Here is a 12,318-nt window from a genome sequence, read left to right on the forward strand (position 1 = left end):
TTACACATAGACTTTAACTTCAAATAACATGTAATAGACCATGCACAAATTGACATCTGAGAATATTCTTGATTTCCTTTAGAATCAGTGCCTAAGTGTGAATACTCCATACACCTGGGGATTTGAGTAATTACTGAAAGAATGAACACATGAATGAATGTAGCATACAATAAATTGATACGTATCTGTCCAAAATGTCTGGTAGGGAATTTTGCAAATTAAAGAGGTTAATTAAAGGTTAAAAATCAAAGATTTGCTGGGGCAGTGACACCAAATCATGCATCCTGTGAAGAATCTCCATCAGAAAAAACAACCCTAGAAAGTGAATTAATGAAATTTACTCTCAGTTACCTGCAATTAATAGGATGTTCTACTACAGTAAAGGTATAAAATATCATTTACAATCATTTTTATGTATTTTCATGTGACTTTCTCGTTTATTCATCTATTTGTTGGAGGAAAAATGACTAATATTCATCCATAGAAAATTTAGAGTTGAAAACTAGGGAAGGTGAAATTCTATTCTATTTGTTGGTATCACTGATGGAAGTTCTAAGGCAGATTTTTAAAATTTTAACTTTGGTTGTACCAAGGAGTTGTAATTCAACATGCCAGTTTATGAGTACAACGCATCTTGATCACTGTTATCCCTTCTACCATTCTCCTTTCATCTCTCCCCACCCCATCCACCCCTTCATGTTGCTTGGTGCCATCTTCATTTATGTATATTGAATATTATGTATTCACCCAACCTTCCTTTCTCCATCATTGCATACATTGAAGTGAGTTTCTTATATGTCTCCATAGTTTAATAAATTATCAATTTCTTGTTATTTCTTATCATCATTGAGGTCAATCTTAAGAAGAAATGACATAACTGAAACGTGCTTATACAAATAGTGGTAGAGGGTAGACAGAGGATATATAGGTAGATGGATAGATGATAGATAGAGATAACTCTATATATCGTGATCGATCAAATTTCTATTTATTCATTTGCACATGACTATACCTGTGATCAAAATACAGTTGTGAGGATGTGGTCCAATGCAAAAGAAGTCCAACAGATAGATGTTCCCCTGTCTTATTTAGTACACCTAAACGTTTGCATTCCTCTGTACAAATACAATTCCACACTCCTCGCTGTCAAAGGGAAGTGTCTCTTCAAAGTCTGTGAACCATGGCCTAGGAGCATACTTAGGAACGGAAAGTGTCTTCCTGGTTTTCTCCTGTTTTTTCCTGATGATAATTGTGTGTTTTCCCTTTCGCCCCTAGCTTGCTTCATCAGAGGCCCTTCACCACATCCACAGGTCCATCCTAGGTAAGGCCATAGGCCACAAAGAACTACAGAAACAGGAAACTGAACTTCCTGAGTCCATTAGCAAACACAGAAACCTGTTTCCTCTGCACATCTCAAATTGGCAAAGCTCTGTCTGCACATTCAGTATCTAAGTAGCTTTCCGACAGAGAGAACTTTGTCTTCCATTTCCCCATGAACAGTTTTTGCTTGCAACTACTGAGATGAAGGGAGCCAACTTATTTGTCCTGCTGTCTAGTTTATGGAGTGCAGGTATTGGACTTAATACCACTATGTATTCTTGGGCCACACCTGAAGATAAAAACTCTCAAGAGAATATGACCTCTGCTCCGGTTCCTCTAACTGAAATGCAGAGTCTCCAGATGCTTTCTACCCTTCAGAACGCCCTGGCTGAGGGAACCAAAGCTCCTGAGGCTCAGACTTCTGAACAGAGTATTCTACAATCAACACTGCTACAATCAGCACCGCCTCCCTCCGAGGCAAGCACTCCTGAGGACGTGAGAAATCCAGTGCTCACCCCCACCGAGAACACAGAAGGGGTAAAGTTGCAAAGCCTTGCTCTCCCTACCCAATCTGGAATCCAGCTCGGCCCAGGAGCAGAGAGCTTGGCCCTTTCCAATGCCACACTGAGATTTCTGCAGAGCTTTGCCAGAAAGCCAGATCCACCGGCCAGCTCTCCCAAATCAGAAGAAGGGGTGGGAAATCGGTCTCCAAGAGAAACGTACCTTAGCCGAGGTGACAGCAATGGCAACCAAAGACCCGGCCATCAAAAATCAAGTTTTGAAACGACTAGAGGAAAGTAAGGCGTGTTCTTATTCTTTTCTCTCTCTACTTTGAGGGCTTTCTTCCCTGTTTGTGTCTCTGAATAGCAAGGTCTTTTGGCTTCAGGTGACAATCATACCTGTAAACGACCTTCTCAGCCCGATTATCATTCTGATTCTTCTGTATTTACAGCAACGCAGACTCATTTCCATGAAGTAAAATGATGTAATTGCATATTGTTACAAATTTCCAGTGATAGCAGATTTGGGGGTTTGCATTAGGTTACAGAAAATATTGAATCAAATCAAGTGTCAAATATGGTGGTCAATATGTGAATAGAAAGAATGCTCCCTCCAAATATATCATTTCTCAATTGAAAAGTTTAGTTTTCAATTCCTCTTCTATTACTCCTTATAATAATTCTTAATAAACACAAGTCTATGATAGGCTCTTTGCTATAAGCTTTTTCTAGCATGATTTTTGTCTCATCTTGTATTTTCTACCATTTTTCTAGATCGGAAATAGTTAGTTACAACAAAATTGTGATTTCCTGTCTGCCAGAGTGAGTGTTCACCAACTATCAAGCCCCTTTACCAGACAAAATAGGTAGTTTAGTTAGATAGCTAGATGATAGATAGATGGTACAGATAGAAAGATAGAGAGATAGCTAGATAGCTAGAAAGAGAGATGGATAGATAGAGAGATGGATAGATAGATAGATAGATAGATAGATAGATAGATAGATAGATAGATAGATAGATAGATAGATAGATAGATTATTGATAGTCAAAGGTTCATGAGGAGGGCCTAAAAGGGAAATAAAAGTTGATTATGCTGACTATGACTATTACTTTCAGAATTTCATTTGTTATATTCTTTTGAAACTTATGTGCAAAGAAGTGTCTTCAATAATTTATGACTTCTGAGTTAATGTCATCCCCAGTTAAGTTCTAGTTATCTCTTATTAGGCTATTTTTTGAATTAAAAATTTAAATATTTCATTTAAAATTATAAAACCAAGTAATTATATTAATTCTTCTGTCAATCAAAATGTAATTTCTCTGTGTGAATATTGAGTAGGTTTTTGAGATAAAGAATCTGAATATATGCTGTTTTGAATTAAAATCATGCGCTGTTTGGAAGTTACTATTGGGCCTAATGACATTCAAAGTGAATTATTCTCACATGTCATAAAATCCCAAATAGAAACACGTGCTTTTGCAAATATATGCACCTATTCAATTATAGCCAGTGAGGACAAGAACTACACACGGATTTTCCATCTCTCAGTTTTTCCCTCATTAGTCATTTACTTTATTTCATTACTTTGCTATCTCTACTTATGGTCCTAACAGATAATACAGTATAATATGATATAAATGTGTGTACATAACACTTAATATAAATATATGTTATAAACACTCATATGTGTATGTATATTATATAATATACTTTATATATAAAATTATATTATTGCACCAGCATGTTGTATATATAATTATATAAATTGTATTTACATAATGTTGTATATATAATTATATAAATGTATACAAATAAATATAAAATATATCCAATCATATATAATTATAATAAAGCAATACAATATATAAATACAATAATATAAAGCATACTGTATATGTGTGTATATAATACAAATATGTTAAGTGATAGGATTTAATAAATGCTTACGCATCTCAGGTATTTGGTTCTCCTATACCTTTTACTGTTCCAATGATAAAATTTCTTTAAGGATGAAATGCTAAATGATCACAGAAACAAGTAAATGAAGGATAATACAAGCCTCCCACCCCAGCTGGCTTGCTTCATGATTTGCACAGTGGTAAAGCCTGACACCTACTGGTTTCAAAACAGTTTACAGTTTTCCAAATGTCAGCAGCCGACGTTGAATGGGGTGACACTGATGAAGACGCATTGTATTCATAAACTGCTTTGTCAAATAGCAACTCTTTTGTATAACTACTTAAAGATAGGCAATCAAATTAGGTAAAATACAAAATAAAATATGAAAAAAGGATATATAAAAGTTAGGCCTTAAAATCCTTATATATATATATAAACGTTATACATGTATATTATTGAATTCAGTGTTACCAGCTCTAAGAGGTACTCCCTTTGACTTTAAAAACTGGAAAATAGCTTGGGTCCAAAAATAAAGTCTGCAGGTATTGCATGAAGTGGAAATACCTCAGGCTCATTCTCTAGAACCTGATGCTGAGAATATTGTTTATGGACAAGAAGTTGTGACTCAAAGTACTATACAGGCATTGATGACTGAAAATTCAATTCTATGGTCCATACTTTGCTTACTCCAGAAAGAAAATTAATAGTGCTTACTAGGACACTAATTGTTAAAAAGGTAATATGTATAAGAACGTGTGTCTTGTGAAAGCCTAAGTTAACCATAAAATTGAAGTATCAAAAATTCTACATGATTTGAGTTTTTTATGTTATTCCTCTTTGAAAATTTGTTTAGATATCTATTCACTAACATGAACCTTTCAGAAAGCTAGTATTTTGCCTAAGACTGAATGCTTTAGAATTTAGGAATTAGTCAAATAATTTACCATTAGTGGATGAAAATACATTCAATGAAAATGAAATACCCAATAAATAATAATGATTATCATTACTATTATTACTCTAACAGACTCTCCATTCTCCATATGTCTCAGGCTAGCCTCATCTCTTCCTCCTCCTCCATAATGCTGATATTATAGGCATAAGCCTCTGTGCATAGAAAAACAGTATTTTTTTCCTCTGAATACTTACAGAAATAAGTATTTAAGGGGCTGGGAAGTTGGCTCAGTGGTAGAGCGCTTGCCTCCCATGCATGAGACCCTGGGTTCGATTCCTCAGCAACATAAACAGAGAAAAGCCAGAAGTGGCATCATGGTTCAAGTGGTAGGGCACTAGCCTTGAGCTGAAGAGCTGAGGGATATTGCCCAGGCCCAGAGTTCAGGTCCCACAACCAACAAAATGAAAAAATAAAGAATTAAGTATTTAAATGAACTTGTCTTTTGGATTGTTAGCAAAACTAAGTATAAAAAGTTTAGTGTTTTACTTAAATGTGATTTACATACCAAGAATCTTTTCTATTTGCTTATTTCCACTATTTTCATCCATATTGTGTATATTTCCCTTGTTTTACTAACTCATTTATGGTCTAGGGAACTACATGTAAATTTATAAAATCAAATTAATGACTATGAAGAACCTCTGTTCTAGTTTGATTAAAAATAAAATCCAAATAAAACATTCTGAAGCACTTTGGAAACTTCTTTTTCATAACTTCTTCAGTCTATAGAGACACTTTGAATATTATATTTCCCCTGAGAGCCAAGTTTCATTATCTGAACTGAACATAAATGATGATGATAGCCTTCTGTATTGATTTTCTGAAAATTATTATTGATTTAAAACATAAAAGCAATTATGGTTAAGAGGAATTTATCAGGTCATTACAGCAAAAAAAAAGGAGGTATGTCTGTTTGGATATGAGGCAAAAAGAATTAGATACATATGTGTACACATACACACATATACTTCCTACATAATAATCTCACAGCTCATTATTTCCAGCAGTATCAGTAAGTGTTTGACATAGATTAACTTATTTAGTCTCACGAACAACTTAGATAAATAATATCTTTGTATCAACTGAATGGATGAGGAAGCATAAGAGACAGCAAGGAAATAGCTTAGAGGTGGAGGAATCGAGATCTCAAAGCAGACAGCCCATGTCTAGTCTCCAGCTTTGTTGGAAGTCTCATGTCCACAGCTATGAAATGATTCTACTCAAGGAAAACGTTTTCCTCATTATTTGCTTTTTGCTTATGCAAATGATCCCACTCACTACCCCTCCTTCTGCTTTATTCTACGTCAGAAAAATCATCTGAGGAATGAGCTGTCTTCTGTATTTGCTTCCATGTGTGACATAAGAGCAGGACATCTTGTCCAGCAAAGAGTCCTGCATGATCAAATCATTAGGAAAAAGTACATATTTGTGACTGAATATTTTAACAGAAATGTCTCCTTCTCTAGCTCTTCCTTTCTCTTCTTTTTCCTATTGCAGCTCTTTTTATTTGTTGGTCCCTCTGTCCGCCCTTTCTTTCTTTTACTTTTTCTTCCTGGTTTTATTCTTCAGCATTCTCTGATTTTAACAAAAGTTATATTGAAATATTATTCCTGGTTTTTCATGACATTTTGGTCATTTGTATATGCATGTATGTATTTATTTTGTTGTGAAAGAATACAAATAACATAAAATCTATCATTGTAACTATCTTTAAGTGTGCAATTCTATTAATTCATCTTGTCTTCAGCCATCACCAACTTCAATTTCTATAACTCACATTTTTCAAACTCAAACTCTATACCATTAAATAATAACTGTACCTTTCTCTTGCCTCTCAGCCTCTGACAACCATAGTCTACTTCGTGTCTCTATGAATTTGACTATTCAAGGTATATATATAAGTGGAATGTATATAGCATTTGTATAGAATATTGATGTTTGTGTTGTTGTGTTGTTTTGTTTTTTGCTGATCCTGGAGCTTGAACTTAGGGGCTGGGTGCTGTGCCTGAATTCCTTTTTGCTCAAGACTAGTGCTCTACCACTTGAGCCACAGCACCACTGTGATTAGTTGGAAATAAGAGTCTCATAAACTTTGCTGCCCGGGTTGGCTTCAAACCATGATCCTTAGATCTCAGCCTCCCAAGTAGCTAGGATTGGAGTTGTGAGTCTGGCATCTAGAATATTTGTAACTAATTTATTATATTATGTATAGAATCTTCAAGATTCATTCATGTTGTAACGTATCAGAAGTTTTGTCCTTTATAAAGTTGAATAATATTTGATTTTTTGTGCATCTGTAATATAATGTTATATATTACATACTACAGGTAATACATATTGTCCATGTTTTTCGCTTACCTATCAATTTATATTTGATTCATTTCTGCCTTGGCTATTGTGATTCATGATACTCTTAAATTAGGTTAAGGTGCTAAGGAGAACATTTCCCCTGACTGGTATAGACTGCCTACAATCAGTTCTTTTTTGACTAACTTAAAGATCTATCTTCAGGGACTTAGTGGGAACTATTGAATCAAATGATGCTTTATTTTTAAGTGTTTTTTTCCTAATGATCGACATCAACAAAAATAGATGTATGACTATGAAATGACTTTCATTTTCATTCTCAAACTTCATTTTATTAATTTATACAAAAATAAAAGAGAGGGAATTTTGTTGTATATGTCAGGTTGTTAGGGACTTGAAAATGAAATAAGCAGGCTGAATTTGAACAAATAATAAACTAAAAATTGGACTACATTTTACATACTTAGGATTTGCTTATCCTAAATATCACCACGGAATTGGTGATTTATTACTATGTATGGACTTGAGGGTTTAAACGTACAGTGCTGTACAAAATTGTTATTTTATAATTTTGCTCTTAGAAAGTATTAGCGGACAAAATCAGCTCAAGTATTTGTATGTAATAATAACCTTATAATTAAGAAAAGAGGTTTTTCAATAAATAAATTAGTACTAGTATGAATGAGTTTTTCTCCTATGTATAGTTAATGTTTATCTTAGCAGTACTAAGAACTGAACTAAGTACTAAGTACTGAACTCAGGAACTCACAATTACTAGGCAGATACTCTATTACTTGAGCCACACTCCTACATTTGATTTTCATCTCTAAATCCTTATTTAATTTTTCCCTGAGGTATTGACAAGTTATGAATACATCTATATGTTTTTCCATTTGTAATTTACAGTCATCTTTAAGTACCAAGTAAACAAATGTTCATTTTATCTTACACTTTTCATGGGACAGAGCCATGGATGGATATTAGTAGGTGAATTTTAGTGGATGATATTAATGGGTACTTAGTAGTGGGAGGTGGTTATCCTATTCGTGTGATAAAACTGTTCCTTTGAGAGTGCTAATTTTCAGAAATAATTTTTTTCTTGCTCTCCTTAGAATTTGAGTTTATCTGAACTCTTATTAAGATGAATAAGGTAGAAATGGAAGATTTTAAGATTTATTCAATCTCCCCAAACATAAAACCTCCAACATCTGAGAGGCAATTGTATTACCGAGGCTTGGTTTATGGTAAAGACTTTTGGTGATGTCTCGTGATCAGTGAGAATCCTGAAGACTTGGCTCAGTTCTCCTAGTGTGTCAATTCAGGCCACAGGTTCTCAATATGAAAGCATAGTGAACATAGTTTATTAACCTGAGTTGTATGGACTAGTATAACGGAACAATGCTATGTTCCTCTTTATTAAGGAAAGCAGTGGGGACAGGTGTTATTTAAAGGTAGCCTGGTTGCTTTCATCCATTTTCACTCAGATCCAGAAAAGAATAAATAAATATGACTTGGACATGGTTTTGCCAATTAATGAAACATTTTCTTGATTTTCTTTTCCATGAGCAACCTAACCATTGAGTTTCTACAATGTCTGAAGTATAGTAGATCATTTACGATGCTTCTTCTTAGTCCATTCTATTCAAGCCTGAGAGTTTCATAAGGAAGGGTTAGAATCCTTTTTGACCTTCCGTTTTATATATTCAACAAGCTAGACTTTCACTTCCATCCGAAGATATCTGCTTTTTCCTAGACTAAACCTTTTATCTAGTGACTTGGAAAATCCAAAGAATCAATAAGAGCCTTTTTTGCAGTACATGTTGCTGCACAAAAGCAACAGAATTATTACCCTTAAAGCGAATTCCAAACGCAGTGGACTGGGAGGAGGGTTATGACCCCATGAAAAGCTAAACGCTTCAAAGTCACTGCTTCATCTAGCATCATCAGTTTGGGAAGGTACAAAGGATTTCTAGGTTGGAACAAAATGCTTGTCAAGGATTTGCCTTTTAACTGTCCGTCACCATTTTTCCATGCATAACTTTATATTGTTAATCCTACATTTCCAGATAATTTGGTTTTAAAATCTCATTGATGTTTTTCATGATGTCTCTTAGGTGTTCATTTCATCAGTAGCAACACTTAATTATGAGTCACACTAGGGGCTCTTTAGTTGTGGCTGTTTCTCTGAATTTGCATGGACTAAAGATCGTTGGGCCATGAGCTATCTATTCATCTCATACTTTGATTCCTCCATGATTTTGGCCATGAGATCCTTTTTACAGATTTAGGATTTTCAAAGGTCTGAGCAGGTGATGCTACCATTTCTTCTCACCAAGAAAATATATGTTGCTTTCTCAAATCCCCTAGACTATAAAGATGGGGATCGTACTACTTTTTTTTTCTGCCCGACCTTGTCCCCTCTACAATCACTTGGCAAGTGTTCATGTTCATGTGGCCACTAACATCTGGTGAAGTTAGTCATTTTCAGTGATTAGAACCATCACTGGATTTGCATAGAAACCTTGTCCCTTTTCCATAGACAGGGATATTTCATAGACTGCTATGTCACCAGGCACAGCTTTCTGAGGTTCACTAGTAAAAAATAAAATAACAGAATAAATTGGCTTAAAATACCAAGGTATGGGTGGCTTTTTAAGATACCTTAATTTGTAGATGAATGACATACTTACATTTGATTTTCCCATCACTTAGCACAGCTTGTTGGATTTTTCTCTTGTCTTGCAATAAAGCTTAATGTTTTATATATTAAAACTGATATTGCTTTCTGTTAGATGTTTTCTCAAATATATTATACTTGTTACCTTTTGCAATTGCAAATATTATCATTAATAAATTTTTTGACATATATAAATGTAATTGATAACAATCTTGTAGTCAATAAATTTAATTTTCTATCAATAATAAAGTAGTTCATGTTAACTTAAGTATATAGCTAAATTCTTACAATGATTTGCATCAAGAATAGTGTTGTTTTATTTATTTTCAATCATATTATCTGTTGTTGCTGTTGCAAAATGGAGTTTTTTCTCTATTTTGACCCTTATACTGTTATTATCATCATTTATTATTTATATTTTCTAATCATTTTTCAAATTGTACCTTATTGTACATTATCCAAAGTAATTCACATATAGTTGCATCTCTGATCTCAGCATTTTGTTAATGCTTACCATAAGAGCAACATTAGATTTTGACTTAAACAGCTAAATTTTGATGGATCTTCTGGATTACCTTTGATTTTTTAAAACTAACTATCTATCTGTCATCTATTCAGTGCCTGTACTAGGGCTTGAACTCAGGTCCTGTTGCTTAGTTTCTTCAGCTCACGGCTGATACTCTATCACTTGAGCCATACTTCCACTTTCAGCTTTCTGATGGTTAATTAGTGATAGGAGTCTCAGAGACTTTCCTGCTCAGGCTTGGGTTGAAACCTCAGATCTCAATGTCCTGAGTAACTAGTTATTGGCATGAGCCACCGGGGTCTGGTTAAATCTCTTTTAATTTTGTTCTTATGGTGTTTCTTTTCTTGTTCTGAGTATAGCAGCGAGTGTTGTTTGCTCTTGCTTTATATGTAGACCTTTAACGCTCGGCCTAAATCTTTCAGGGCATCTAATCTATGATATTGGCAGAAGTAGATATAGATTTAGATATAGATATAATCTCTGAAAATAATTTTGATGCAAAGAATACTGCTGACAGTTACCTTTTCCTCACAATAATGGTTTCTCCCCTAGGAACTGGTGTGCTTACGTACATACCAGGTTATCCCCCACAGTGATTCTGGACAACCAGGTGAATTACATTCCAAGTGGGAGAGAAGCCTGTGGCTGGATCAACGGCTGTCCTCAGAGGTATGTAATATTTATTGAAATAGCCACTTACAGGTGTACCCATTGCAACAATGAGATGTACAAGTCGTTATGTCGAAAACGAACTTTACAACTTTTGTGCGGGGGGGGGTGGAGGATTGGGTGGGGAGGTTGGGGGAGGATGGGAAGGAATGGGAAGGGGAAACAGAGGAGGAGGCTACAATGCTTGATAAGAAATGTACTCATTATCTTGCCCATGTAATTGTAACTCCTCTGTACAGTATTTTCACAATTAAGAAAAAGAAAGAAAATAGCCACTTTTTGCACTAGGATCATTTAGGTCTGAAAATACACAAAGTTGGCCATTCTAGACACATATGTATGGTAGGGTTGGGAAAGGGACCACACATTACACATACAGCCTTCAGGAAGGCAAAGTATAAATACTGATAATACTTGTTTCGCATCATTGTGTTTTAAGTAGCATGGAATAGTGCACTCATAGCTTGGTGTCTGGTGCATTAACTCGTGCTGTTACTTTTACTCTGTGTCCTGGCCACAGTGCTATCATTAAAATCCTTATGAAATACAATTTTAAAGATTTACTGATATTTTGCATTCCATGCTGGGCCAGAAAGGAGTCCATATGTAACTTGGTTTATAATATTCTAGATCTGTGAGGACTTTAATCGCAACGGTACTCAGCAATCAGCTAAATGGGCCTTTTCCTTTCATGTGGATTGTTTTAAGTCAGTATCCTTGTCCTAAAATGAAGCCTGAGCTCTTGATAAATCCTCTGAATTCATGTAGTCACAGTAGCTCTCAGCTGGTGATGTTTCTGAAGAGCCAGCAATAAAAACTAAAATTGCTCTTCGAGCCAAGACGGCCACTAATGTTATGCAAATTGTCATACGAATAACTCAGGGAATGAATCTGACACGCCAGCAATCTGGAACAATGCACAGTAAGGATACATAAAATCAAGGTGTTCTTAGTCCCTTGAGGGATAGCTCAAGTTCATGGTCCAGAGAACTAAGTACATCTTAGGGATTTAGGGAATCCCAGCTCCAGTTCTGTGTTCAGCAATTACACCCTTAGTGACAATTTTCATGTTGACAGATGGCAAAAATAACACACTGTTAATTCTTTAATAGTGAAACTGTTCCACAAAAGCCACTTTCATGCTGTCCTTGAGTTCAAGGTGAACTCTTCTTTATGTTCTTACTAAACAAGCCAGAAATATTGATCTTGAGTCTTTTGTTTTTTAAATATACTTTTGAATGGATCTCTCCCTTTATTCAGGGCTCAAACAATATTTGTCTTCTGTTTTTCTTATTACATCTGAGCTATGTATAATGGATATTCAGTTTGACAAAAACAGGTCCACTTACCCCAATAGTGATTCAAGTAAGTGTTGAAGCTGAACCCACAAACACTAAATAAAATTATTTTCTTGATTTTTCTATGAATTTTAACTATTGGACTTGAGAATTAAGTAGCTTAGC

General features: G+C 34.9%; 1 protein-coding gene across 1 annotated transcript in view; it reads left to right on the forward strand.

Annotated features, from left to right (window-relative positions):
- The first annotated feature begins 1,486 nt into the window (after positions 1-1,486).
- Positions 1,487-12,318, forward strand: part of Mmrn1 (multimerin 1) — a 39,432-nt gene continuing 28,600 nt past the window's right edge. The window contains exons 1-2 of the mRNA XM_013029706.1: positions 1,487-2,117; positions 10,739-10,855. Of these exons, the coding sequence (XP_012885160.1) occupies positions 1,522-2,117; positions 10,739-10,855 (713 nt within the window). The 5' untranslated portion in view covers positions 1,487-1,521. The remainder of the gene's footprint in view (positions 2,118-10,738; positions 10,856-12,318) is intronic.

This window comes from Dipodomys ordii, unplaced genomic scaffold, assembly GCF_000151885.1.
Source record: "Dipodomys ordii isolate 6190 unplaced genomic scaffold, Dord_2.0 Scaffold122, whole genome shotgun sequence".
Taxonomy (NCBI): Eukaryota; Metazoa; Chordata; class Mammalia; order Rodentia; family Heteromyidae; genus Dipodomys; species Dipodomys ordii.